The 26157-nt window shown below is 42.9% G+C and overlaps 1 protein-coding gene across 1 annotated transcript in view; it reads left to right on the forward strand.

Annotated features, from left to right (window-relative positions):
* plekhh1 (pleckstrin homology, MyTH4 and FERM domain containing H1) overlaps positions 1-26157 on the forward strand; it is a 33881-nt gene that overhangs the window by 411 nt on the left and 7313 nt on the right. The window contains exons 2-19 of the mRNA XM_023430791.2: positions 4506-4688; positions 13814-13876; positions 15130-15279; positions 15379-15462; positions 15889-15970; positions 16319-16501; positions 17174-17946; positions 18479-18557; positions 19790-19881; positions 20017-20164; positions 20644-20780; positions 21062-21172; positions 21438-21524; positions 21963-22121; positions 23748-23828; positions 24107-24286; positions 24377-24488; positions 25453-25565. Coding sequence (XP_023286559.1) covers positions 4545-4688; positions 13814-13876; positions 15130-15279; positions 15379-15462; positions 15889-15970; positions 16319-16501; positions 17174-17946; positions 18479-18557; positions 19790-19881; positions 20017-20164; positions 20644-20780; positions 21062-21172; positions 21438-21524; positions 21963-22121; positions 23748-23828; positions 24107-24286; positions 24377-24488; positions 25453-25565 — 2778 coding nt within the window. The 5' untranslated portion in view covers positions 4506-4544. The remainder of the gene's footprint in view (positions 1-4505; positions 4689-13813; positions 13877-15129; positions 15280-15378; positions 15463-15888; positions 15971-16318; positions 16502-17173; positions 17947-18478; positions 18558-19789; positions 19882-20016; positions 20165-20643; positions 20781-21061; positions 21173-21437; positions 21525-21962; positions 22122-23747; positions 23829-24106; positions 24287-24376; positions 24489-25452; positions 25566-26157) is intronic.

Genomic DNA, 26157 nt, shown 5'->3' on the forward strand with positions numbered 1-26157 from the left:
TAACCGAGACGCAGGAGGTTGCTTGGGTCAGAAGCACCGCAGCTGTAGGTATGTATTTTGAGAGATGTCTGATGCCTGCGTGAACTATTTTTTTTTGCTGACCTACGGTTTTACGGTTGCTACTATTCAACTAAGCAGTGCGCGTCTGGCACACCTGTTCCTTGTGGCCTTTTTTGGACAAATATCTTGGCCACCGCTTGCCCCTGGAGGAGCTCTAACAACATTTATTAAAGCTATTTTAAGTCTATAGTACGAATCCAGACAGAAATGCACATTTATGTGCCACACCTGCACATATTTCTTATCCTTTGTGCATCTGGAGAAATCATAATGGTCCATACATCAATCTGACTCCTTCAGCCATAGCTGTTATATAACACCTTCCCAAGCTCAAACATGGACAGAAGATATATAGTCTTGTCTCACACTGTATGGTTGGGGGGGGGGGGGGGGGGGTCTCTCAGTGTAACTCATGCCATTGTTTTCACAAAACATATCCTCTCTCCATGCCCTGCAGTGCTGCAAGAGAGTCAAGACTTAAATGTGTGTGTGTGTGTGTGTGTGTGTGTGTGTGTGTGTGTGTGTGTGTGTGTGTGTGTGTGTGTGTGTGCAGGACAGAAGAGCTGCAGAGGTAGATGTTTACACCTCAGTACAGAGGAATGTCGGGCCTGTATTTAAGGCTGAGACTGATAATGAGTGTGGTCAGTTTGCTGAGGCCTGTCATTAACCTGTGCTGGGAGAGAGCTGCAGGTTTGCTTAGCCGGCAAAGGTAGGAGGAGGAGGAGGAGGGGGAGGAGGAGGAAGAGGATGTGGAGGAAAGAAGGAGGGAAGGAAGGGAAGAGGGAGGAAGGGAGGAAGGGTGGGAAAGGTGCTGCAGGAGGAGAGGGAGGATGGAAAGTGAGAAGTGTTGGAGGAGGAGAGGTGAGGCAGATAGAAAGAGGAGGAGGAGTAAGACAAGATAGATAAGAAGATAAATGGGGGGAGGATTAAGATGAGATATATTTGTAATTTGAAAAGTAGGCTGAAGGCTTGCATCGGTCTCTACAGTGTTTTAAATATCTGATCTGAGTAATTCCTCTGTTGAAATTGCCCTTTGAGTCTGAGTTATTGCAAGATAACAATAAAAACTAGGGCAAATGCTGGTATTTATAAAGTTTTAAAACATTCTCCTTTTGCACCCAGTGACATAAACCTCTGTGTTTTCTAAGAATAGGGTCAAAGGTTAAGAAATGTGAGGCTGCATTGGAGTTTTCCCGTCCTTTATTTATAGCAGTGTGTCCCAGCTGTAGTTGTAAAATGGTACCAAAATAGTGCAGTGCTAGTTTAAACAAAAGTGTGAGGCCTACTTGACCGGACGGGAGTCGACAGAGGTCCCCCTTTGTTAAACATATGGGGCCACAGAGGAGTAGATAAGGCAATATTTAACACACCCATACTTGACTCCTCGTGCTCTCAGACAATTTGTCTTTGTCTCCTTTCGTACACACAGAGATCTGCCACGCTGACACGAATCTGCAGCGACTGACCCACATTCACACACATGCTCCCGTGCTGTCTGATGGGAGTCTTTTTTATTTGAAGTTTGAAAGGGGGGGGTGGGGAGCCAAGTTGGACCTCTGCAGAGACAACAACGGCAGGGATTTGAAATGTCTGGTGGGGATGATATCACTGAACCACCTAATCACTTACATCACCACAGCTGCATGCTCAGCAGTGTGTCAGGACGTGTGTGTGTGTGTGTGTGTGTGTGTGTGTGTGCGCACGTGCGTCTGTTTCCAATCTATTTCTGTGTGTATCTCCATCTGTGCCTGTCTGCGCTCTGGTAAGCAAGCGCTGAAGAGTTACGGCTGGCCGGGGGAGTGTGTGTTTGAATATGTGGTGATTAAGGATGTTCCAGTCAATGGAAGGGCTGACTTGAGACTTGCTCGTGTGCTCCCAGCATCCTCCAAAGAGCAGCGCACACCCTTGATCCTTTTATTGAACGAGAAATGGCAACGGCGCAGTCGCACAGCTAGAAAAGAAAACATCACATGCTGCACCATTACAAACAACTTTATTACAATCCGTGATATCTTCCACATTTTGAATAAAAAAAAACAAAAAAAAACATCTCTCTTTGCTGAATATCAAATCTCACTCGGTGTGCGGAATAATGCAGTATAACTGTCAGTGCAGTCAATAGAAAGCAGTTCTCAGCGATGGCTGCGGTAGATACTATACTGCTGGGATCGTTGCGGTGGTGTTTCCATTCAGTCGTCTTCCCCAGTGTTTGCTCTGGCCGTGGCTGCGCACAAGCTTGTGCAGCTAGATGGAAGTAGAGAAGCTCCCAGGGCCTTCGCGCCTGTCTGCAGCCAGGAGAGGACTCACCATTCTGGGCTCCAGCTCTTTCATGCACCTCCCTGCCCGCCTGCCCGCTTTGGGTGGCCCGACTGTTACCAAACATGGATCTGCCATGGCCCGCAGACCCTGGAAAGCTTATTTTTGTTGTCTTGGCTTTTATTTTTCCTCCCCTCCTACCTGAATGTTTTCAACAATGGCATATGCCAGACAGACAAGATACTGCAGAAGAGAATAGCATTTATCGGACGTATAACAGCAGACCCAGTGGAAAATGGTCTCCTGTTTTTCTATAAACCATCCCACAATGGAGGGTTATGCTCATGCAAAAGGAGAAAATGACTCCAGTTTAAATCTTAACTGTAACAAAAAGCGAAGCATTGGGTTACATTACTCCCACACACACGGTGCAAATGACCTCATTCCTGACAGGATGGTGTTTTGAGGTTGAGTGAGCTGAGAAGAGACTTGCCCTTCTGTAACCTCTGATTGCTTCCCTTCCTCGTCCTGCTCAGTAGAAAGTTTAACTTTGCACTTGTTGATTATTCAGTTAGGTTCCTGGCACCGGCTGGCATGAGCTCCAACAACCCCCCTGTTTCCAACTTGCAGAGAGAGTGCTAAAGGAATTGTTCCAGGGAGTGTTAGCATGGCAGTGCTGAGAGTGTTTAACCAGCAAATGGCTTGTTTACACCCAGCTGTTTTAGCTCCTGGAGGAGGGCCTGTCCTCCTCTGTCCTCGCTTGCCCCAGTGTGGCCCAGCAGGGCTTATTCAAACTGACTGATGTCCTCTCTTAGCCTCGCCAGCGTCCTGCTTTACTTGACCTTCATACAGTCCGGTCTGCCCCAGAGAAAGAAGGAGACGACAGTAGCTGGACCTTGACTGTCCAGCTTGGGTACAGCGGTCGGCCGGCAAAACCTCCACATGCATGACTTCTGTAATTTGTTTGCTAGGCCTGTATTTATGAGCATGCTAATTGTAGGGAGCGCCATGGTGCAGTTATAGTTGCTGGACTTTGAACGTCTGCTGTTCTGCTGACGGTGTCTGGCTGCACTTTGAGTCTGTCTGTCTTTCTGTTTGAATACTAAGTCTTTCTAACTTCCTTGAACTACATTCGGTTTCAGTTTTATTTAATGACGTGCAAAATTTCACTCAAAATCTCACACATCTCAACATCATCACCAATCTCTTGGGTTATACGTGACTGTTATGGTTACCTTTATCTCAAGATAATCAGGTTTTTATTGACTCCACACAGGCTTTAACCTTTGTGAATGAATCCTGCCAGAGAAAAATAGCCACTAGTCAATCCTCCTCAGGTAAAAATAACTTCAGAGCCCCAGTTTCCCACATTCAGCCCTCGGCCCATTCATCCTCACACATTCCTTCCTCCTTTCTTTGCCGAGGCGAGCTGACGGCCCCCCTCTCTAGCTGTGATGGGACTGTCATGCAGAAAGACACTATTGTGCCGCGCAGGATCCCGTTTCACTCCTGCCTTGTAATTAAGAAGGGATTGCATGGCTAGGGAGTTGTGGGTGGGGAGGGGGCAGAGACCAGGGGATTGGGTTAGTAGGTAATTTGGCTAGAAAACAGAGCACTGACCTGCTTTGTAGCTGGCAGGCCTGGGAGCCAGCACGCATGAACCCAACTCCCCCACTGACACAGAGCCTCCCTGCTGAGGTTTTGTTCAGTGTGTGTGGGCATGTGGAGAGCTCGGGAACTGAAAGGAAAGAAAGTTTCAGGCTGCGGCGATCATACACTTACATGTATGATCAGCCAGTGTTTACAGAACAGAACACGTTTCATTGCGGTTATGGGTCACACAGCAACACAGAAAGTGAGAGGAAACGTTCATTAAACTCATGTCATTGTGGACTCATCGTTAGTGTTTGCCTCTGCTCACATTTCCTCAGTGAATCATGGGAAGTGCAGTCAGAGAGGAGCATTTTAGAGGTTAAATCACTTGTTTCTTCTCTTGTGCTGTAAATGAAAACAGAAGCTGGACCGCTTGAAGAAATATCATCACAGGATTATTTATGCATCGAGTTGTGGCTGATATGAAGTCATTTGTGATTTGCTGCCTCATTACTGAGAGTTACATTGAAGTTGATACAGTAGTCTACACCATACGGGTGTAAAGATCTAAGTAGACTTGTTTTTCTGTCTTTCAGTCCGGCCTGAGTGCAGAGGCAGAGCTCTGAATCCTCGCCATGGCCGACGTGCTGGAGAGCGGCGGGTCGGGAGCTGTTGGAGCGGCCAGCGTGGATTGGCAGAAACGCTGCATTGCTCTGGAGATGCAGCTGCTGAGGTTCCGGCTCCAGGCAGGGAAAATCCGAGAGCTGCTGGCAGAGAAGGTAAGAGAGAGAAAAGCATCAAGGGTAGTATGGCGAGCAGAGGTTGCACGCAGAAGCTTGTGTTTGAAATCACTCCATGTATAACACACTCAATACTTTGCTCAGTAATGTGCAGCAGTTGAGATTTCTGACGGTTATAAATCACGGGGCACATTTTGCATCAGCACTGACAGGTGCAGAGTCACACAGAGGGAACCTTCACATCTATGAAATGTGACACACTGAATTGTGAGACTGTTAGCAGAGAGTAGTAGCTACATGCCAGGGATACTACTTTTTTTTTGTTCCATTGTGTGAATTTTTGAGGGCACTATATAGTGATGCTGCCACTTTCTATTAAAAATGTGAAAGTTTGTTTTAAACGTGGGGCAGAAAACATTCAGTATTTGAACTGTAAGGACCTGTTCGAAAGCAAAGTTTGCAGCTGATAAACACAACAAACCTTTTTGAAGTAGTTTGTATTGTAGTCCTGAAGAGGGAGCCCTAAAAATTCACTATCAGCTTGATCTATTGCAAACCACATCGACCTGTCAGTTTGTTGACGCTGTAAAAAGCAGCTGCCTGACTCACCAACATTAACGATCTCAGGACTCACCTGCTGCTTTTGTGCCTAAGTGGCAGTTGGCAGAGGCACCAGAACGAGTTGACCAACGTCACCTAGACGACCTCGTCTGACTGCCGAGTTTTCGCTGCACTAATCCTCAGGAGTTTCATCGGAAGCTTGAAAAGATAGAAAAAGATTTATATGCAAGGATTGTATGACACCATATTGGAAAATTTATAGATATATTTATAGTTCTTCATTGATTCAAACTTAACCTAGATGTAAATGTTTACAAAGTGAAGACTCACACATCAAGTTGGTACTAAATATTTACACCCAGTAACTGCCAGGTGTAACTGTTGCATAGCTAGCTGAGCCAGCTAGCTTATCTGACGGCTAACATAGTTAGCAAGCACCAAACTCCCATTTCGGATGAAGAGCAGCGTCAAAGAGTTAATATGGAGAATGGACAACACATCTGACCTGACACTTACAAAATACTGTTTTATAATAATGTAAACTTCTCACAAAAATAAATTACTTCACCTAAAATTACAAAATGTAATGCCACCAACGACTAAACCACATAATGTGGGTGACATTAGCATTATTATATATTTGCCACTCACTCTAAACTTCACATTACCAAGTCTGAAAAACACACATTTCTCCAATTATGCACAAATTAAAGAGTCATACCAACATTCGCAGATGATTGGCAGGTAAGTTTAATGTATCTATTGTATATATTGTGATGTTACAGTGACTTCATGTTGATTGTTTTTGACTGGACATGGTGACAGATTTTACTAGAAACTGATTTACACATTAACAAAGTCTTTTCTAACTAAGACATTTCTCATGTTTTAATGGTCCAACACGTTTCAGTAACTCACTACTTTAAAAATAGCTGGTAGCAAGGATTTTAAAAACAACCTTAAAAATGGATTTTATGAAAGAGCTGAAGCTACCCAGTCCTGAAGAGAGTGGCTAGTGCAACCCAGTCCTTAACTTAAGATCTGTTAAGTTAAAGTGGAAGCAGAGCCAGCCCTGAACGCCCTGCAGCATCTCATGGGGGATCCAACAGCATTCCCAAGATAGATGGGAAATGTAGTGTCAAGATGTACTAAGTCTGGTTTCCTGAGCTCCTGAAGACAGCCACTAAGCAGAAAAAACATGACTTTTATTTGCAGTCTCCCCCTTCACCTCCTGTAGCAAGAGTTTGCAACTGTAGCTGAGGATCAGAACAAAGGCTGACCAGTAACTTGGGAGCTTTCTCTTCCTTACCACAGCCTGACAACAACCGTTAAACCTACAGTAAAATGCCAACAGGCAACCCGTGAGAGAGAAATTGGCAGGTCTGTCATTAAACTAATTAAGGGGTTACAAGGTTCAAATGCAAGTTTGACAAGACAGATGAAAAACTGAGGTACAGTAAGTATAAGATGTTGAACTTAAGCTACAAAATGTATCACATGTTTTGCCTCATGATTTCATCTGGCACTGCTTTGGCATTGAAAGCTTAATATGAGCTGAATGTGTGGCCATTTGAACCATCGTACTACACTGGAAATTAGATTTAAACTTCTCATGCCTCTTTGATCTTCAAAATAAGACATTGCCGCTAGAAGTTTCGACTAACAGCATGCAGATCTCACAGCCTCATCATCTTCTTCTTCTTCTACTGGCGGCGTTTTCTCGTGTTTGATGCATGACCAAACAACTAAAGCATGTGAATCAGTTAGAAATACAGGTGTGGAGGACTGTGTGTTTATGCGTGTGCGCAAAGATAGATGAGATTACTCAGCTTATTTGGTAAACAGTTGGTCCACTCACTCTGTGTCATCAGTGGTTGGCTATAGTTTCAGCCAAAATGAATATTTAAGGTTTAACTCATCACTTCTGGTGCTTCCCCTCAAGTTGGGGAAATAACCGCAAGCAGCCGGCCAAATGCTTGTAAAGTTGTGGCTGTTGTAAAGCCTGACTACCAGCCGCTCTGGAAAGTAATCAACTGTCATCAGGAAATTCAGTCCAGTTCTGAAGATTTGTTGGTAAAAGAGTGGAAATGTTTGGATTAGAGGAAGGAGGAATGAGTTCAGTAGCAGACAAACTCTTCTCCTGTCTTGACATTTCTACAGTTTTCAGTTGGGTTTCTGTGGAGCTTTACAACTGGCCGCTCTTTAAAGACTGAAAAAGCTCGGAGCTGCTTTTGTTTGGAGTGTCACAGCGGTTCGCTTTCTGTATCATCTCTAATTCTGGAGCAGTCGAGTGGTTCATTCAGTCAGTCAGCAGGATGTTTACAGTCCAAACATAACCCGGTGGCTGATAAGAGCTGGACGACTCCCTGCTGTGTCCTCTGTCAGGTTCTGTCAGGCCAGCTCCTCTGTGAGATCCCATGCAGCACACTTACACCCACAAGCACACACTCTTACCACCATTTATAACCCTAACAGTGAGAGAAAGCCAGTGATAAATGGTCCTACTACAATAATCTTGGAGGAGGATCAATACCAGCTAAAGAGATTTTTCACAAGTTGACAACCTAAAAGTTCTTGTAGGTTATTACTTATCTGTAAGACATAAATACAAGACTTTTTATGGAATAAAGCTGGTGGTATTCTATGTTTTATTGTCACCAATCCTACGAGAAGACCAAAACTAGCAACAGGTGTTGATTGTGTAGCCAAAGCCTGATACATTTTATTCTTCTGTGGCGTAGACCTCCATTGTTGTCCATAAAAAATTAAAGATCAGATCAGATCTCTTGATTTGTTTTGCAAATCAAATAGGTCTGGTGTTGTGCTCATGGACAGCTGTTTCACCAGTTGAGGCAACAAGTGACAAATCAGAACTTTAATGTGGATGTCATCCTCATATGTCTAACTACGTAGCGACATCCTTGAAAAATAGTGATGGAAAAATGTCCATAAAAATAGCGACAAGTGTGGATGATGCTGAAGCAGCTGTTCCGGTAGCAAGCTGGTTAACTAGAGAAAAAAATCCAAGACATGCTCAACAATAGATAACAACCCAGAAACCAGCATATTTATTTGATTATTGTGCAAAAAAATTAAGCTAAGTGACTACAGTAACCGCTACAGGGTGACGACTGAAAATGACGTACGCGGGATGAATACGTCACTCGATTTTGATGGATTAGTTAAATTATTTAGGTGATGTCAAAATGAATGAATGAAGTGAAAGAAAATGGCAGTTCAGTCTAATTATGAGGCTAATGAACATGGGGACTTTGGTTAGTTTTGGATCCACCTCTTTTGTTTGCTGTTTTTTAAAGGTTTACATCTTACACAGTATTAGAGTCAACATGTACTGAGAGGCAGCTTGATTCTTAAAGCATCGTTCGTTTTGGTCTTTTCATGGGGAATTTTTCGACAATAAGCAAAATATAAAATAATGCCATGATAAAAAGTGGCACTCACATTAATACATGCACACACTGTTAGCTTCTCGTTTTGAAAATGAAGTAATTACTCTTCTTCTAATAACAAACATTATTATAAATCATATCATATTTAATATGTTCTTTTTGTCCGTGATTTCAATTCTTCTTTTTTTTAAATTATTTATGATTAATCTCTCACTTTTAGTTTCACTCCATCTCTTAAACATACAGTACATGCATACACACACACACACACACACACACACACACACACACACACACACACACACACACACAGAAGGCTGAGCGGAGTTTAAGTGGAGACCTGTGATGCTGAGTGTGTTTTTCTGAGGGGTGGGGTGGGGGGGTGCTGAGTGACTACCATTCCGTCATGTTATTGCTGTTTGGAAAGACTGCTTCACGCTCTTCATCTCCTCTCTTGCCAAGTTAGGACTGTTCTACACATTGACCCACTTTGGTATGGAAAAACATGAAAAAAAAAAAAAAAGAAAAAAAGCTGACGTGGTCGCCTGTGACATGGCATTTATCTGCAGAGGCTGACTGTGAGTGAGGCAGAGGCGAGAGGGAAGGAGATGCCCCATTTGCCTCACGAGGAGTGTAACAGGACGATTACTCCATGAAGAGTTTTTACTGTGGAAGTGTGATCGACGGCTGTCAGCTGTTCATTTTAAAAACCTAACCCCCCCCCCAAAAAAATGAAAAAACAGAAGATGAGATTTGAAACGTGACAGGTGAGAATATCGGGTTTCCTTTTGGCACAAAAGTGACACAACTTTACAGTAGAAAAAAAGCCAATTTGGATATAAAAAGCAAATGAGTTAAATCTGTCCACTCCTTGTTTGAAAAGCTGAAGGTTTCCACATCTGTTTACGTCACAAATATAAGTTACAGCTTTCTGCTTTCTGTGTTTGATTTCGAGGGAAACTAGAGAGTTGTTGGAGCTGTATTCTCTAATTTTGAACTCTTTATTGGTCTGATACCAGCCATCGGCTAACATGGTAGTTAGTCATTTCGGCACTAGAAGTTAAGTGTTAGGATCACTAAATTTAGCAGGATTCATCCTCTTGGTACCACGAATGTTTGTACAAAATTTCATGATATTCCCTCCTGTAGTTGTGGAGATATTTCAAACTAAAAGCCCAAAAGTGCCATGCTGCTAGCATGGCTGAAAATGACACATAGAAAATATCTGAATATATTTAAAAAGCTTAAAGATCGGGTACAGAACCACAGCACCGCACAAGATTCAATAAACCACACTGACACACTGAAAATAATTACAGTTACAACTGACTCACCTCATCACAATATTTCAACAAAGTGAAACATCCAGGAACCAGTAAATAACCGAACAGGATCCCAGAGAGAGATGAGGTTTCCGAGAATAGTTTGACATCAGGATCCTCATTGAGACTGGAATCAGAGCTTCGTGGAAATAAATCCAGAAACTTAGGTTTAGAGTTTCACTTGCTTTCCTAGAATATAGAAATACCTTATTCAGAGGAATTTTTAAATTGGGTGGTATCCCCACTTCAAGGTTTCCTTTCATTACTTGGCTAATCTAATACTGGACAAATTAGATTAATCTCTTCCATAAGCCTCACGTGGCTCGAGGAGCAACACACTGTTATTTGACTCAGGCCAGTGGTATCAGTCAGCGAGGAAGCCTGCAGAAAGATCACTAGGTTCACATTTGTGTGTATAAATATTTATTTTCATGAGAGGATTTGTTTGGATCAGCTGCTTTTAATAGTTCAACTGCCCAAATCTGTCTATCGTGTTAAGGCTTTTTGGCTTTTACTTAGGGAGAGGAAAGAACCAGCTTTCTTCTACTCGCCCCTTTTCTCCGTATCTGTGTCTATTTAATGATTAAAATGGATTGGATAGATAAGCACTGAGGCATAGAGTAATGTTTTAATTAAGCGCTGATGATCCTCTTTGTGTGTTTGTGTGTGTTTGTGTGTGTGTGTGTGTGTGTGTATGCATGCCCTAATCTAACTCTTTCAGTATTTTATTTCTCATTCAGTGGTTTTAACATTTAAGTCATTACTAAGCATCACATATAAGAGTTAATGACTAAAGAGGCAAGTGGAACAGTCAGTGAACAGATATTTCAGAGTGAAATCCATTTTGGATGACTCCTCTTTTACTTTCTCTACTGTTTGAAATGATGCCAAGGTCTGTGCGATATGACCAGAATCTCATATCATGACATCATGATACGTGACACATGTCATTTCATATCCAGATAACGGTACATATCACAATATGGCACATTTTCTGTACATTCAGTGAATAAATAGTTTATATAAAATTACCAAATGGAAAAGTCTATTTCTTATTAACATTTTAAATTATAAACTCAACAAACAAAATGTCATATTAATTCTTTTTCTTTCCTTTTATTGTAAGCATGTAACAAAATACAAGAAAATTTGATCTGTAGGATCAGATCTCAGTCAGCCTGTCTCTGGTAGCAACAATGAGCAGATGTGTAGATGATCTGCTATCTGTAGCCTGCTCCCGTCTTATCTCTACCCTGGATACTGTCAGTCCCTCTGCATTCCACGCTAAAGCAGAGAGGGACAGCGCCCTGCTTCCGTACAAGTTCATCCTGCAAAACTTCAGCACAAATTTACACCCATTAAGATTTACCATCAGTTTTCAGCTAACAGGCATTCAGTAAAGGGTAAGGCTGATGATCTTCTATATTTTTGTTATTGTCAATAAATTCCATGAAAAGACCAAACCCAACATTAGTCTCTCTCTCAGCACTTTCCAGGATGTTTGTGATGTCTGTGGATTGGCTGACACAAGAGAAAAATATAGTATATAGGCATTTTTCTCTATTAAGGGAACAACTCCAACTGCTAATATGCAGCTCGAACAAACATGACCCCCCCACCCCCCTGTCTCATGCATTTTCAGCCGTCTCAGCAGCAGAAGTTAGTGAGTCGCACTGTGTCCTGACACCTTCTTACACAGTCTGTATCCATATCTGATAACCTAAAGGTTATAGAAGGCAGTATTTTTTTTTACCATCAGGTCACTCATTTTATTGTACAAACTGAGAAAGAAACTCAAAGTAGAGATGATATACAACAATGATTCCCATTCCCAAACATCTTAGCAAAGTAATGAATAGATGGTTGAAAGTAACGAATATACAGTCCAAATAGTTGGCTAAAAGTAAAGGATTAAGCTAAAACTAAAGGATAACAATAGATAGCCAATGAATAATCAGATAAAAGAACTAAAAGTAATGGAAAAATGGTTGAAATCTGTCTGTTGCAACTGGCAGTACAAATACAGACTCGACCAAACCAATCTAAACGTTGACAGATCAACTATAAAAAATTCAAACAATTTCGTTAAATATTATAACAATTGTACAAAAAAAATAACGTCCGTTTTTAAAGTCACAGAATCATTTGGAACACGACACATGGTATTGATGAAGGGGTTATTGAATCCATCTGATCAGGGTACAGCTCATCTCATCTTTCTACCTAGCCTTCAAACGATCGCCTTAAGGAACCCACTTTTATCTCAGTGCAGGTGCAGAGCTAAAATCTGTTCTCTGCATAACGTTTGTTGGAGCAAAACTTCAATAGTTCAGTAGTTTATGACCCCAGGCGCAGCTCGTCCTATATACTCCCTCTTTATCCAGGCTTCTGTTTCGCCCTCACGCTCGCAGTGTTGGCGAGCTCACACTTGGATCCCGTGTCTCAAGGTCCAACCACCTCCACTTCCTGACCTCTAACTTGTCCTCCAAATGGGATGTGGCAGCTTTTGAGGCCGTCTGATGGTTTATCCTGACAACCACTTCTCGCATCTGTCCGACCCTGTGACCTCTGCGGTGCTCTACATTCACCTAAAGTGCTTGCTTGCTCGTCCTATATTTTGTTTCTTGAAAGGAGAGTGAATGCTGTTTGCTCCTCTCCGGCTCGAGCTCAGCAAAACCTCTGACTCACGACAGAAGCTTTTGACCTTGAGGTGAGGAGTCATCCAACCACTAACCATCAACCTCCGCCCACGCCTCCCCCTGCAAATGCGCTCTGGCTTTAGTGAGTGTTAATCTGGCTGCGAGGAAGCATTCAAATATTGTGAGTGGTGGATTCTGGGAATGAGGGGGCCTTTATGGAGGTGACTGGAAGGCAGAAAGAAAGACAAAGGAAGGCGAACAAAGATGACGGGAGGAATTCAAATGTATCTCTCAAGCAGAGTGAATCCATTAGTATATTTGCTCTCCCTTCAACTGGGTCACTGAACTCAGAAGAAAGGGCGTCCTGTGTTGAACTGGTGTGTGTGAAAGCGTTTGGGGGTATTTCTGTGCATGCACTCGTGTGTGTGTGTGTGTGTGTGTGTGCGTGTGTGTGTCTTGCTAACAGAGAGGATACTTGCAGATCCGTGCATACTTGCAGAATGGGCAGTGTTTGCCTTTGAAAGCATGAGTATGCATGCTTACACAAAAGGTGACGCAAGCTTGTGCACACACACACACGACCCAGTCTTCTATCACACTGTTGTTTGATCAGCAGTGCTAGTGTGGAAGATGTTCAGCCTCCTCTGAGGGCCTCTCTGCTGCTTCTACACTATGTCCCTTCCCTTCTTGCTCAAAGGGCCACTCCTTATTAGACAGTAAATGGTTTGATTTTACTGCTGCTTTTTCTCTCTGTTCCTCTGATTTGGCAGATGTTTGACTCTCTTTCCTCCTTGCTGAATTCATATTGCCCCTCATTGTTCTCCACATGTGTTGATGCATTCCTGATTCAGCAACATTGTCTTGATTAGAAAGGCTTTCCTAACACAGCTAGTCTGTTAAAACTTCCCAGCCCATTAATCTTTTAAATGCCTTCCCTATGGCAACAGTGATTATGAAGGATTATGTGTGTCGTCATGCGTCTGTAGGTGTGTGTGTGTGTGTGTGTGTGTGTGTGTGTGTGTAGGCAGACTTCTGGTTAGGTGGTCTGTCTGTCTCGTTGGGCCTTTTGTTGCCAGTTACGGGACATGTCTTGCCAGAACCTGTAGCTCCGAGCTGTATGTGTATTAAATGTCTTGTTATTTTTTTTGAGACATCCCCAACCTCAGTATCCCATACAGAGACTGACAGAAACTGAAAACCATAGTAACCTCTTCTGTCTCTGTCTGTCACAGATGCAGGAGCTGGAGCAGAGGGTGACGGAGGCCGACCAGCGAGCTGAGAGCGCAGAGAAACAGGTAGAGGGGCAGTTCTCATCCTGCAACACAGCTTGTGAAATATAACTTAAACTTTTATTACAATGGTGCTTTTGTGCTGTTTTGTATGTACTGTATTTCATAGTTGAGTTACGTGTATTTTAAAGGCCCTTCTAAGTATGTGGCATTGGTTCATGGTATATACTTGTCCAATAACAAAGAAACATTAAAGAATTACATTTCAAGTCTGTCCATTTTCAGTTTTACCCCCAGATAAAGTGGTTTAGATACAGTGGTTAAACTCTTGTTTACAACCTGTTGGATTCTGTCTTATCTCTCCTATTTCTTACCTCAGACCTTGTTATGATATGTTAGATATCACTGATTACTTTGGTTTGGACAATTTTGTCATAAGTGATTAAAAAAAATAAAAATAAACCAAAATTATAGTTGAAAAGAAGAAAACAAACCTAATAATCAAACCGTCAAATTATAGTTAGTTTAATCTTTGTTACATCTGTTAAGGACATGATTATCTTTTTTTACACAAGTACTGAATGTATATTTAAAATTAATTGCATTTTTCTCTAACACATTGAATCATTTGACAAGAATACCTCAGCTTTTTCCGTAGCTTTCAACCACATCTCACAGTCTTTCTCAGCAATTAGACTTTCCTCAGTTTGTGTTTTAGCAAAACTTGACAGCAAAGTGTAGCTGCTATGAAAAGCCATGATTTGTGGTGGAAAGCTCCAGAAAAAGCTTGTAAGTCGATCTTCAATTAATGTTTTTTTTCTGTAAAACTAAAGTTTCTGAGTTCAAGAATGAACTTTCATGTTCAACACTGACTGATGTAATAGGAGATCCTATATTTGGGATCCATAAAGTCACATATTTAGTGTTTTTTTTGTTGGACTCCTAACCACTAATTAGTCAAGCTTTGATGTGACTTAACAAAAGGAGAATGTGGTTTGAGGATAAGAAACCTCATACGTATCACACACACTCTGTCTCTCTTGCTGTTGAGTTTAATCTCTGATTTGCTGTCATTACTGGCTGTTCCAGGTGTTTGCTGTAGGTGGTAATTTAATGGTGCCCTCTGTTTAAAAAAAAAAAAAAAAAAAAGAAATACCTCAGGGCTTAGAAAGATTTTTTCTCATCAGAGTTGGCAAAAAGTATTCTCCATGTTTTCCTCTTGGCTTTGTCTGCTGCCCATCAAGAATAAACGAACCATGCAAATTTGAGCTGTCTTTTGGCCGTGCTTGTGCATTCACTCCTCTAATTATGCATTTCAGATCCATGTCATGGAAGAAAAGCTGAAGTCTGCAAACATACAAACCAGCGAATCCGAGAGCTCGTTGTACAGAAAGTATCAAGACCTGACCAATCAGGTTCAAGAAAAAGATGCTGCGATAAAGAGATTAGAGATGCAGCTGGAAAAACAGGTATGGATGGAGCCATCAGATAAAGAACAAGAAATATACATTTATGTTCATGAAATTTAGGTTGAATTAATCCATAAACCTTGTTTTCTCTGACTGCAGATCTTAGTCAGAGCCCAGGAGGCAAAAATAATTGAGGAAAAGGCTGCCAAGATTAAAGACTGGGTCACCTTTAAGCTCAGAGAGGTAAGCTCAAACATGTACAGATACACCCCCGACTAGAGTCAGAGCCTCTGGGAAAGCCCTCACCCTGCTGAGAGACATTATCTGTGACAACAACAGATGCTTATATGATTAAACGTGTATTATCTACAGCTGTTTATAAACAAGTTTCATCTGCAAAGTGTTGGAAAATTTAAAAAAAAAAAAAAAAAAGCTTACTTATAAATGTCAACCTATGCATTTGTGAAATTAAACAGTTTTAAGAGTCATTCAACTTTCAGTCATGAAGTCAGGACAAAACAACAACTCCAAAACTTCATAATTAAATAGTTTTCACAATAAATAGTGTATATAGATGCAGCCAGCTACTCTTGCTTGTGTTTTACTATATGAATATATACATATATATATATATATATATATACACAGTATATTTGTACCTTGTTGCAGATGGAGCAAGAGAACCAGCAGCTGAAAATGGCCAACTTGAAGCAGACAGAACAAATAATGTTGCTGCAGGACAAACTTCAATGTGAGTACTGCTGTAGGTGTTTGGAAAACTGCACTGTAAACTGATTTCAACTGATACAAACTCAGCACAACTCTCAGCAAAAAGGCGGATAAGTGCATTTCCCAAAAGAATGAACTACTCCTTAAACAGTTTGATTTAAAGGATGGACTCATCATACACTGTGTATGTGAACACTGCATGCTTTACTATTTCTTGTCTGCAGGAAGTACTGGCGTTTAAATGAAGAGAATAAGAGTATTATGTTACCACAGTAAAAGGTCGTGTAGACGAGTGCAGAATGAATCTATTAGGTAAATTGCCATTGCTCCGGTTCAAAAGAGAGTTACTGGTGTTGTCTTTCTCCCCCAGCACTCTTAGAGAAACCTACATCCTCAGGATCCCCTGCCACCTCCCCTGTAATGGATACCCACCTGGTGCCCAACAGCCCACTGTTTCCTCCCAGCTGCCCCGGCACGCCACCCGCCCAAGACGACAGCTGGAGACAGACAGGTCCTCGTGGAGCCGCCTCTAATATCAAGATCTCACCAACAGGTGCGCTTCCCTCAGTTCATTTTATCTTGGGATGGCTGACAGGAAGCTTTTGAAGCAATGTTATTTAACTCAAGCTGGGCTGATCACATGACGGGAACAGAACCAGTAATGATGGAGTGACCTCGAGTCAGATTGCGAGGCTCAACAATTTCACCATTTTTTAGATAGTGGGGGTTAGCCTTGAATGTTGATCGTAATTAAATAATCCCAATTTACTGCTTGAAAGAATAATTCAATAATCCACTTTTTGAGAAGCAGATGCCCCCCGGTAGACTTGAGAAGTGTTTTCATAGAAGTTTTAGTTTAGATTCTAGCTTTGTTAGCCTCTTCCTTTGTGGAGTACCCCCCAAAAAAGTTTGAAAACATGACAAGACGTCCACAAAATTTTTTTAAACTACTCCCACAGCATAAACCACTTCCCCACCACTGATTGATATGTTCAGTGTCTTCCAAACCCTCATATTTTCTCAACAATGCTTGTTGGTCACGCGATCATATCCCCCAGACCTCCGTCAACAGTAGCAGATTTAGTGATTTTATCTGTGATTGTTTGGAACGAACTGAGTTTATAGACCAACATTGATTTTCGCTCGATTGTTTCTTCCTCATCATTTCCTTCATCGTGCGTAGGCTGGCTCCAATATAATTACACTAAATTCTCTCTCCTACCAGATGTGAAAAGGTCTCCTGAACAGGTCAGTATAGGGATTTGCCTTGGAGACCTCGCGGCCCACGATGCTCTCTCTCAGGGTCGGAGCAGGGAGGGTCCCAGCAGCCCCGTTTCCCTCAGTAGACCAGAACTCCCAGTGGGCCAAGAGAGTCAGGCGGGGTGCTCGGACAGAGACAACTCCTCTGATGAGCTCAACAGCAAGTTCCGCTCTCACTGCCTTCACTCGTCCTCGTCGTCTTCATCTTCCTCCTCTGCTTACGAGATGGCCCACGGACCGAGCTCCCCGGAGTCCTCCATCGGAATAACACCCAAAAGCCCGCTTCTGTCGCGATCCCCTTCCACCAACAACCCCTTTCCCAACCCCCCCCAGCCCCTGGTTCACCAGTCTGGCACCAGCATGACGTTACCCAAAGTACGAACTCCGCTCACCCCCAGAGACAGCATCCAGCTGGTGAAGAAGCACTACAGCCAGCCGCAGCCCAGCCTGGACAGACTGCACCACCTCAACGTTAACATAGACATCATGACCCCATCCTCCACCTCCTCCACTCTTAAGAGCACCGGCACCGCCACCTCGCCTTTCTCTCAGGTCGTTGAAGAAACAGACATTGATGATGGGCTTCCTGACAGCATGGACGGGGTGGTGGAGGGGTCAGAATCAGAGGAGTCATCCCGGGATGGAGTCTCCTTTGTAGGGCTTGCGGAAGAGCTGGACCGGTTGGATCCCGAAATTCTCAAGCCGCCAACGCCTCCTTTACACCGCTTCCCTTCATGGGTATGAAAGACCAGTATTGTCCGTTCAACTTCTGCATGTTTCCTGTATTATTTTATGCTGTTTAAATCTTATCTGTAAGATGCATGAGCAATTCAACTGGAACCATTTCCTTTTTGTTTCAGTCGATGCACACAGCTCAGAGATAAAATTAATAGAGGAATTAATAGAGAATTATGTATATTAGCTTTCTTTCTGAGAGTTAGATGAGAAGATTGGTACTGATCTCATGTCTGTACAGTAAATATGACGCTACCACCAGCAACCACTTAGCTCAGCCTAGCTTAGCGCAAAGACTGAAACAGGGGAAACAGAAAAGCCAGACTATTTATATAGACATGATGGTAAAATTGATGTAATTATCAAACTTATCAAGAAAACAAATAAATTTACTTTCCAAAATTTAGAACTATTACTTTAAAGATTTATTTAGCAAAGATCTTGATGCCGAGGTGTTGTACTGTCTCAGAGTGATTAGTAATGAATTTCGAAGTGAAGCGAGGAAGAACATTTCTGACTGTTTTGCTCTCTGCAGGAGAGTCGTATCTACGCTGTGGCTAAGTCAGGAATGAGAGTATCAGAGGCCAGTCCTGGAGCCAGGGGCCCCGGACGAGGTGAGTCTCCCACAGCCAGAAACAAGCACCTAGTCGTACACATTCAAAATCCAGTTATATTCACTATGGTGCAGTGGGGAAGACAGCTTTTCATTGGGAGAGCTGTGTCTAACCCTGTGTGTGTGCCTGGGTGGTGTTGCCTGTGGTGTGGAAGATGAGTCAGTACCGTGAAGTGACATGTCATTCAGGCGATGCTTAAGATGCTGTGGGGGGGTGAGCGTGGTCGGTTTGGATCTGTCACTTCTGCCTTTCATGTCACTTCCTCTGGCCCGAGGCTCCACACACCTGTGCAGATGTGGGCTTTTAAAGAGCCGAGGAAGAAAATGGGAGGAGGGAGGTTTAGACGAGCAGAGGGAGAGACTGCTTTTTAATCAGCTGCAATGAAAGGACGGGGTCTGGGTGTAATTACTGCTATGTTTTCTGTTCCGACATCATCCATTTTGTCGGGTTGCAGACAGAGAGGTTTGACAGCTCTCTGACTATTAAATTTCCCGACTGCCAGGTACATGTAGCCGACTGCCAAACGGCTGTTGTGGATTAAGTCATAGCTTGCTCAGCTTATTCAGCTTCCTCTCATGTTTGTGCCTTAAGGTGCATCTGTTATTTGAGGATTTTGATGTCTGGCAAAATAAATACTGGAGACAAGTTGTACTTTGTTTAGTTTTTTTCACCAGCGGTTACTTCCAAAGCTTTAAAGCTGTTTTAAATGTGTGCGAAGTTAAAGTGGATTCCTTTTGCAAATGAAAACTTACATTCAAACTTAGGAAAATCTTCAAATTCACAATCACAATGACCTCTGCTCAGTTCATCGCACTGCTGCACAAGCAGGAACCTCCTGGTCTGAAAAATGTATGCCACAAACCAGCATTCACAAAAAGTCTCGGCTCCACACACACCCCACCTCTTTGCCCATTTTTGGATTCGCTGGGAATTAGACAGAGTCAGACACTGCCAAGACGGCAACGGCAGAGCAGCCCACTTGGAGCTTCAAAACCACTCCTCAGAAACCTGTGGGTGGCGTCAAGAAGGATACGTCCATCTTTATTTACAGTCTGTGCTGTTGCACTACATTTAAGCATTCAACTTTTTCCTGTGATTGCCACTTGTGGCCACAGTGGTCGCTGCTTAGCAAAAGTTACATAGCCTTGCTTTAAGTTATAAAAGCTGTGCAATTGTTTTGTCTCTAAAAAATAAACAGTGAATGAAAATAAATGTGAATTGTTTTGTTGCAGGGTCCAACTTACCCCAGTATCCAGCGGCAGGTCCGTTCACCCAGTTGATCTATAAGAATATTAATGTGCCAGTCTACACCACACTGAAAGGGGTGAGTGAGATGGGATCACGGTGCAGCAGCTGGATCTTCTTCTGTGCTGTAAAACATCAGAGTAGTTTTCATCTGTACTGAAATTACATAAGCTGGTGTTTTAGCTGACCGTCCTCTTTCGCTTGTTTGTTTCAGAAAGCCACTCAGATCAGCAGTGTACCTCTACCTGATGATGACTCTGGGTCAGAGGATGACAGCAGCTCTCTGGCCAGTTTACGGACCTCCATCCTGAGCCCGGACAGGAAGGGCAGCGTCCCCGGGAGCCCACGTGCCGTCAAGAGAGGTGAGGATTGTACATTGTGGTGTAGAAATGTTAATCTTTCAGGAAGGAGGAAACACTCGCTTGTTGACAGTGGAAGTTTAAGATCCAGGAATTTCAGAAACTGCTTTGGCTCTTTCTGACCTCCGTAAGAAGCATGTAATTCTTTAGTTTATCCAAAATACATAACATCATAAATATAGAAACATGGAAGCAGTAGTATGTAGTTGCAAGATGCTGCATTACAAGTATGGAACGAGCCAGGATACACTGGAAAACAGCTGGAATGCATTCAGCAACACAAACTGATGAAGAGGAGCCTGGATTTTCCATTTAAGAGCCTTCTGTCTTCACCCACCTGTTGTTTGCTGGCTCTCCATCAGGACATGTTTAATTTATTTCCTGTGCTTTTCTCCCTTTAACTGCTTCCAGCAAGTCTTTCTTTCTTACTGTAGTTTTTTTTATTTTTTTTATTTTTTATGTTCCATCTTCTGTTGACCCAGGTGTGTCCATGTCCTCCATAAGCTCTGAGAGTGACTATGCAATTCCTCCCGATGCCTACTCCCTGGACAGTGATTACTCGGAACCAGAGCATAAACTCCAGCGGACCTCCTCCTACTCCTGTGAAAGCACTGGGCCTGTGAGTCAAGTCCTCTCTGGGCCGTGTTTTACTCTGGAAGCAAAATGAGCAATGACAATAATCAACCAGTTTAAATAAACACATCTCTACTAACAAAATGTAAATGATAAAGAAACGCCAGATATGGTCAAATATAGTCAGACTAGTCAGGAATGTTATATAGAAATATGATATTACTCACAGGTATGATAATCTTGCTATACCACTACATCTATTTCAGTGTCAAGCAGTTATTTTGTACGTATTGTACAGCGCCTAGCGGTAACCTGTGCTGTTTGTAGGAGATGCTGGAGAAGTCTGGGTACCTGCTGAAGATGGGCAGTCAGGTGAAAGCCTGGAAACGTCGCTGGTTCATCCTGAGGAATGGAGAGATCCTCTACTACAAATCTCCTGTGAGTGTGTCTCGCTGTGAGCCTGCTTGCCTGCCTGCCTGCCTGCCTGCCTGCCTGCTTCCTTCTAAGGTTTTGCTGCCTGCACAGGAAGCATTGCAGGAATATTTCTGAACTGAATGTGTTTACGTGCAGGTTAGCTGAATTAAAGGCACCAGTACCATCTTGGCACCTAAAGATGAACATTAATGCATCTCTGATCACTGCAATCTCATTTTCTGACGAGCTTTTTGTATCATTTTTTTCGTGTGTTAATGTGTGTTTTCAGAGTGATGTGATCAGGAAACCTCAGGGTCAGATTGAGCTCAACTCGTCGTGCCGTATAGTGCGTGGAGAAGGTGCACAGACCTTTCAAGTAAGTGGAAAACATATTTGAAATCCCTAGAAAAGGATCGAATAGTACTTAACTGTGTGTAAGAATATCCCAAGATAAGCTACGTATGATTTACATTGCACAGTGTGACTGCTTTCTTCTACAGGCTGTGGTAGTTCAGTTTTTATATCTACAATTTGAAAGTATATGGTGTAAAAGAGAATAGGCAAAGACAGCTGTGAGAGTGCACGTGCAACAACACACACACCAACCAGCACTCTTTTTATAGCACTGTATCACAGCAGAGCTTTACTGAGGCATACCAGAGAAGCAGCTTAAGATGACATCAGGTATAGCATTGGACTGGAATGTTTTCCTGGCTCTTCGGAGGCTGATTCTGATCTCCTCTGACACGATGATGCTATCTCACTCAGCTTGGCTTAGCATTTTTCCCATATTTCTGCCTTTTCCTCTAATCAGTTGATTACAGAGAAGAAGACCTTCTACCTGACCGCCGATTCACCCAACATCCTGGAGGAGTGGATCAGGGTCCTGCAGAACATACTCAAAGTCCAGGCCAGCAGCCCAGTTACCGTGGAGACAACTGCCAAGCCCACCGTGAGAGGTTGGCTTACAAAGGTCAGCAGCCAGAAGTCGTGATTTGTCATTTAAACTTATCTGTCTTGCAGTGAGTTAGGTGAGAAGATAGACACCGCTTTCATGTCCGTACGCTAAATATGAAGCTGGAGCCAGTAGAAGGTTTTACAATTTGTTTTTGTGCAGATTAAAAAAAACAGATATAACTTAGTGAGCTTTAGAAGTTTTGTTACCTTTGGACAGGACCAGGCTAGTTTCTTCCCCCTGTTTTAAGTCTGTATTTGAAAATAAGCTCATCTGAGCTCCAGGCTGTAGCTTCATATTTAGCATACAGGTGTTATTCAGCAAATGCACAGATGAATAATTTAATATTGTCAACGAGATCTAAAATCATGAAAGCTGATGTTTAAAGGAGGATATAGCAGCAGTGGTACAGACTGTGAACAGTACATTTTTGCGCCACAAAAAAGTTAAATGATGATTGATTGATTGATTGATTGATCGACTTAATACAATAACATAGAAAAATCATTTTTTTCAGCTGTGTGTTTATGTTTTATCAGTCTAAGTGAGGAAATTGATTTTATTCATTTATTTTCTTTTTACAAAGCTTTACTTCCTGACTCTATTTCCAGAGGTACGGTTAGCCAGGCTCTCTCCCTGGAGAGGATGCCAGAAATAACTCATTTTCAGGCTTAACGTCCTCTTTCAGACAGATATAGAAGTGTCCGTCACTGGGGTGGGGAGGCTTTGACAGAGCACTCTTAAGGCAGATTCTTGAAAACCGTCTTCACGTTGGGACACGGCTGTAAGACCAGAACTGCTGGAATGCTACACAGCTCCTTCCCCCCCTCCTCTGGCTCTGCCTTTCCTTAGCCGAGGCCTGTCTGCTGGTAAAGTTAACACACTTAAACATCTGACGGGTGTGTGTGATGGCTCTCTGACAGATGACTGACTGCCTCAAGCTGAGATGATGGAGCCCATGTCCTCTCACCAAACCCCCCCCCTTCGATCCTCTTCCTGCGAGTTGTCTTTGATCTGCTGGTTATGACGTGATCTCAGTTCAGACAGGGGCTGTTGTGCCTGTCAGCTCAGTTAACCCGGGTGACCCCCATTCGAGGGATGCACCTCTGGCTTCATGTTGCAGGCACCCTCCAGTGACAGCATCGCTCCGTTTCTAAAAGACGTCGGTTTCTGGTTTATAATTATCATCTGCAACTGTGTTCTGGCTAAGAATGAAGTTGAAAGCAGCAGGGGAATCAGAGGTGGATGGACTGTTTTCGTTTTGGCAGGAATCAGTTGTTACTTTGCTTTGGAAACAAACAAAAAGTCCAGTTTGGATTTTTAAACTGTTGCTGAATTCACTGAAGTTGCTGTCAAATGATTTGCAAGCCCACACTGACTACACACTCCTGGGACATCTGCTGGTCAGATGTAGAAATCAGAAATTCCCTGACTCACATCTGTCAAGCTGTTTAAAAAGCTCTCTGGTCTGAGTTTCAAAGAACACACACACACACACACACACACACACACACACACACACACACACACACACACACACATACACATAAAAAATATAGTCTCACATTACTTCTTTTTTGACAAATAATCCTGGAAATTGTCCTGAAACTTTTCTCAAACTTTCCCTGCTGTTTTCTGTTTCAGGTCAAACATGGACACTCGAAGCTGGTGTGGTGCACTTTGGTTGGAAAAGTCTTCTACTACTATCGCAACCAGGAAGACAAGGTCCACAAAACAAGCCTCTCCCTACACTTAACATGTTCTCCTCTGCTTTTAATCTTGTGTTTTGTTAGCTATTAACTCAAGAAAAAGCTTTTCAAGTACATGCTCCTCAGCGGTTGTCTTAGTCTGTACAGAATAAACGACTCTTGACAAATAGCGGAGGTGCTTCCAGCTGTTTCTTAGACATGAAAAAGATGGATGTCAGTTTAACATCTTTCTTTAGTTAAACGCACTTTAATTTATCCGTATTGATATTTACAGAATTTCTTGTTCTGTTTCAGCTGCCTCTGGGTCAGCTGCAGATACGGGAGGCGTCGGTACAGGAGGTGGATCGCTCCTGTGATTCAGATGAGGACTACGAAGCAGGTAGTCGAGGTTTCCTCTCCTCCCACTGCACCTTAGTGGTGCAGCCCAGAGACCAGAGCCCTACGTACCTGCTCATTGGCACCAAGCAGGAGAAGGTACAGGAACAGGAAATGTCTGAATAAATGTCGAGCTGTTATTCTGTTTGTATATTGATGAGTATTGAGTAATGTTTTTATTCCCTACAGGACACATGGCTGTATCACCTGACTGTAGCAGCCGGCAGCAGTGCAACCTTCAAGGTGGGCACAGACTACGAGCAGCTGATTGGTCAACTCCTCGATGCAGAGGGAGACCCAGGTGAGAGATTTATATCCTACAGAAGAAAAGCATCGCCAGGATCTCACTGAGTTCTTATATTTTTTGGCTTCGAGCCGACAGGAGATCAGGGGAACAAAGGTTGGGCTCAGAACAGGGATGTTGCAATTACATGGTCAGAATCTTAAACCTGTAAACCATCAGGACGTGAGGTGTTTCATGCTTTTTATGAGTAAGAAATTTGACGAGCCTGGTTTATTAAAAGGTGTTAAAGAGAGACTTGACTTTGAATTTGAGGAGGAAAATGAGGAGCCGTGGTTACTTCTAACATCTTCCTTTGCTTTCTGAAGTAAATTAAAGTAACTATAAATACCTAATTACATTACAAAGCCAGACTTTGTTTTAGTCCAAAAAGCAGGATGCAGCAAGTTAGTTATGAGAATCATTTAATTCAAATCCAGAGCAAAACGTGTGTCCTATTTTTAAAATGCCACTTTCAGCAAGCACACTAAGTTTCCTCAGGTCACAGCATGTTTTTCTGCATTGGATTAAGCAAGATTTTTTTTTTTTTATTTCATTTTTATTTTTAACTTTCTGCTTGAAGTATTAAAGACAATTTTTAAAAGAGTAACTCATGCTTCTTGTTCCAGGTAGAAGTTTAAAAAACAGAGAAACATTTGATAGCTGCAACACTGAAACTATATTTTTACAGTAGGTGCATGAACTGAAGGCGTTAAGACTTGCAAAGTCTATAAGTGGAGACAAATTTCCTCAGTAGCATCATGCTGCGTGTTATTTTGATCCTCGATGTCTGACAGCTTTAATCCACGCTGCAGACAGTGTTTACGGCTGGAGCGCCGTGTGTAAATTTCTGTCAGCTGTTGAGTCATTACAGCTTTGAAACTCAATCTTTATGTTTGTCTATGTGTGCATGGGTTTGTGTGTGTGTGTGTGTGTGTGTGTGTGTGTGTGTGTGTGTGTGTGTGCGTGCTTCTTCTTTTCCCAGAATCTGCCTTGTGGAGGAGCGAGGCCTTGAGCTTTTGTAAGGAGGGTCTGCGCTCGCCTCTCACCACTCTGCCCTCTGAAGCTCTGCAGACAGAAGCTCTCAAGCTTTTCAAGGTCGGTCTCTCCACCTCTCGGCCCTCTTCCCGTCTCTGTCTGCCTCTTTTGTTCCATCCCACTTATTTTTGATTCTCCATTTCCTTTCATCCTTTTCTTCAAATCCCTCTCTCCTCTTTCTGCCTGCCTCTCTCGCTGCGAGGGTCTGTTCGAGACGTCATCCATCCTACTCCAGTTCGTCTCCTTCCCTTTATCCCCTCCTACTCCTGGATGCGCTCCGTGGCCCTCTTCTTCTCTTCCCGACTGCCTCTAAACCAGATCAAAGGCTCGAGGACGAGGGCCCCAGCTCATTAAAAGTGTGGAAGAGAGATAATGGCCTTGATTATCTGCTCTGATTGAGGCTAACCGTTCCTCTGGTTTACAGCCAGTGTGAAAGGAGCCCTCTTTTAAAGAGGAGACATGGGAGGTCAGGGCCCTCAGAGAGTGGCAGCAATGGATATGGAAGCCACAGGATGGGGGAGGAGACATGGGATCAGAGCAGAACAGGGACCTTGTAGAAAGATGGCAGATCCTTCTCCCTCTCTTTTCAACCCTGTGGCTCTCAGTGCGCCCACCCAGAAGCCCCCCGCCCTGCCTGACTCACGCTTCACAG

Source organism: Seriola lalandi, unplaced genomic scaffold, assembly GCF_002814215.2.
Source record: "Seriola lalandi dorsalis isolate HSWRI2012SDOR001 ecotype SW California unplaced genomic scaffold, Sedor1 jcf7180002054911, whole genome shotgun sequence".
NCBI classification, from domain to species: domain Eukaryota; kingdom Metazoa; phylum Chordata; class Actinopteri; order Carangiformes; family Carangidae; genus Seriola; species Seriola lalandi.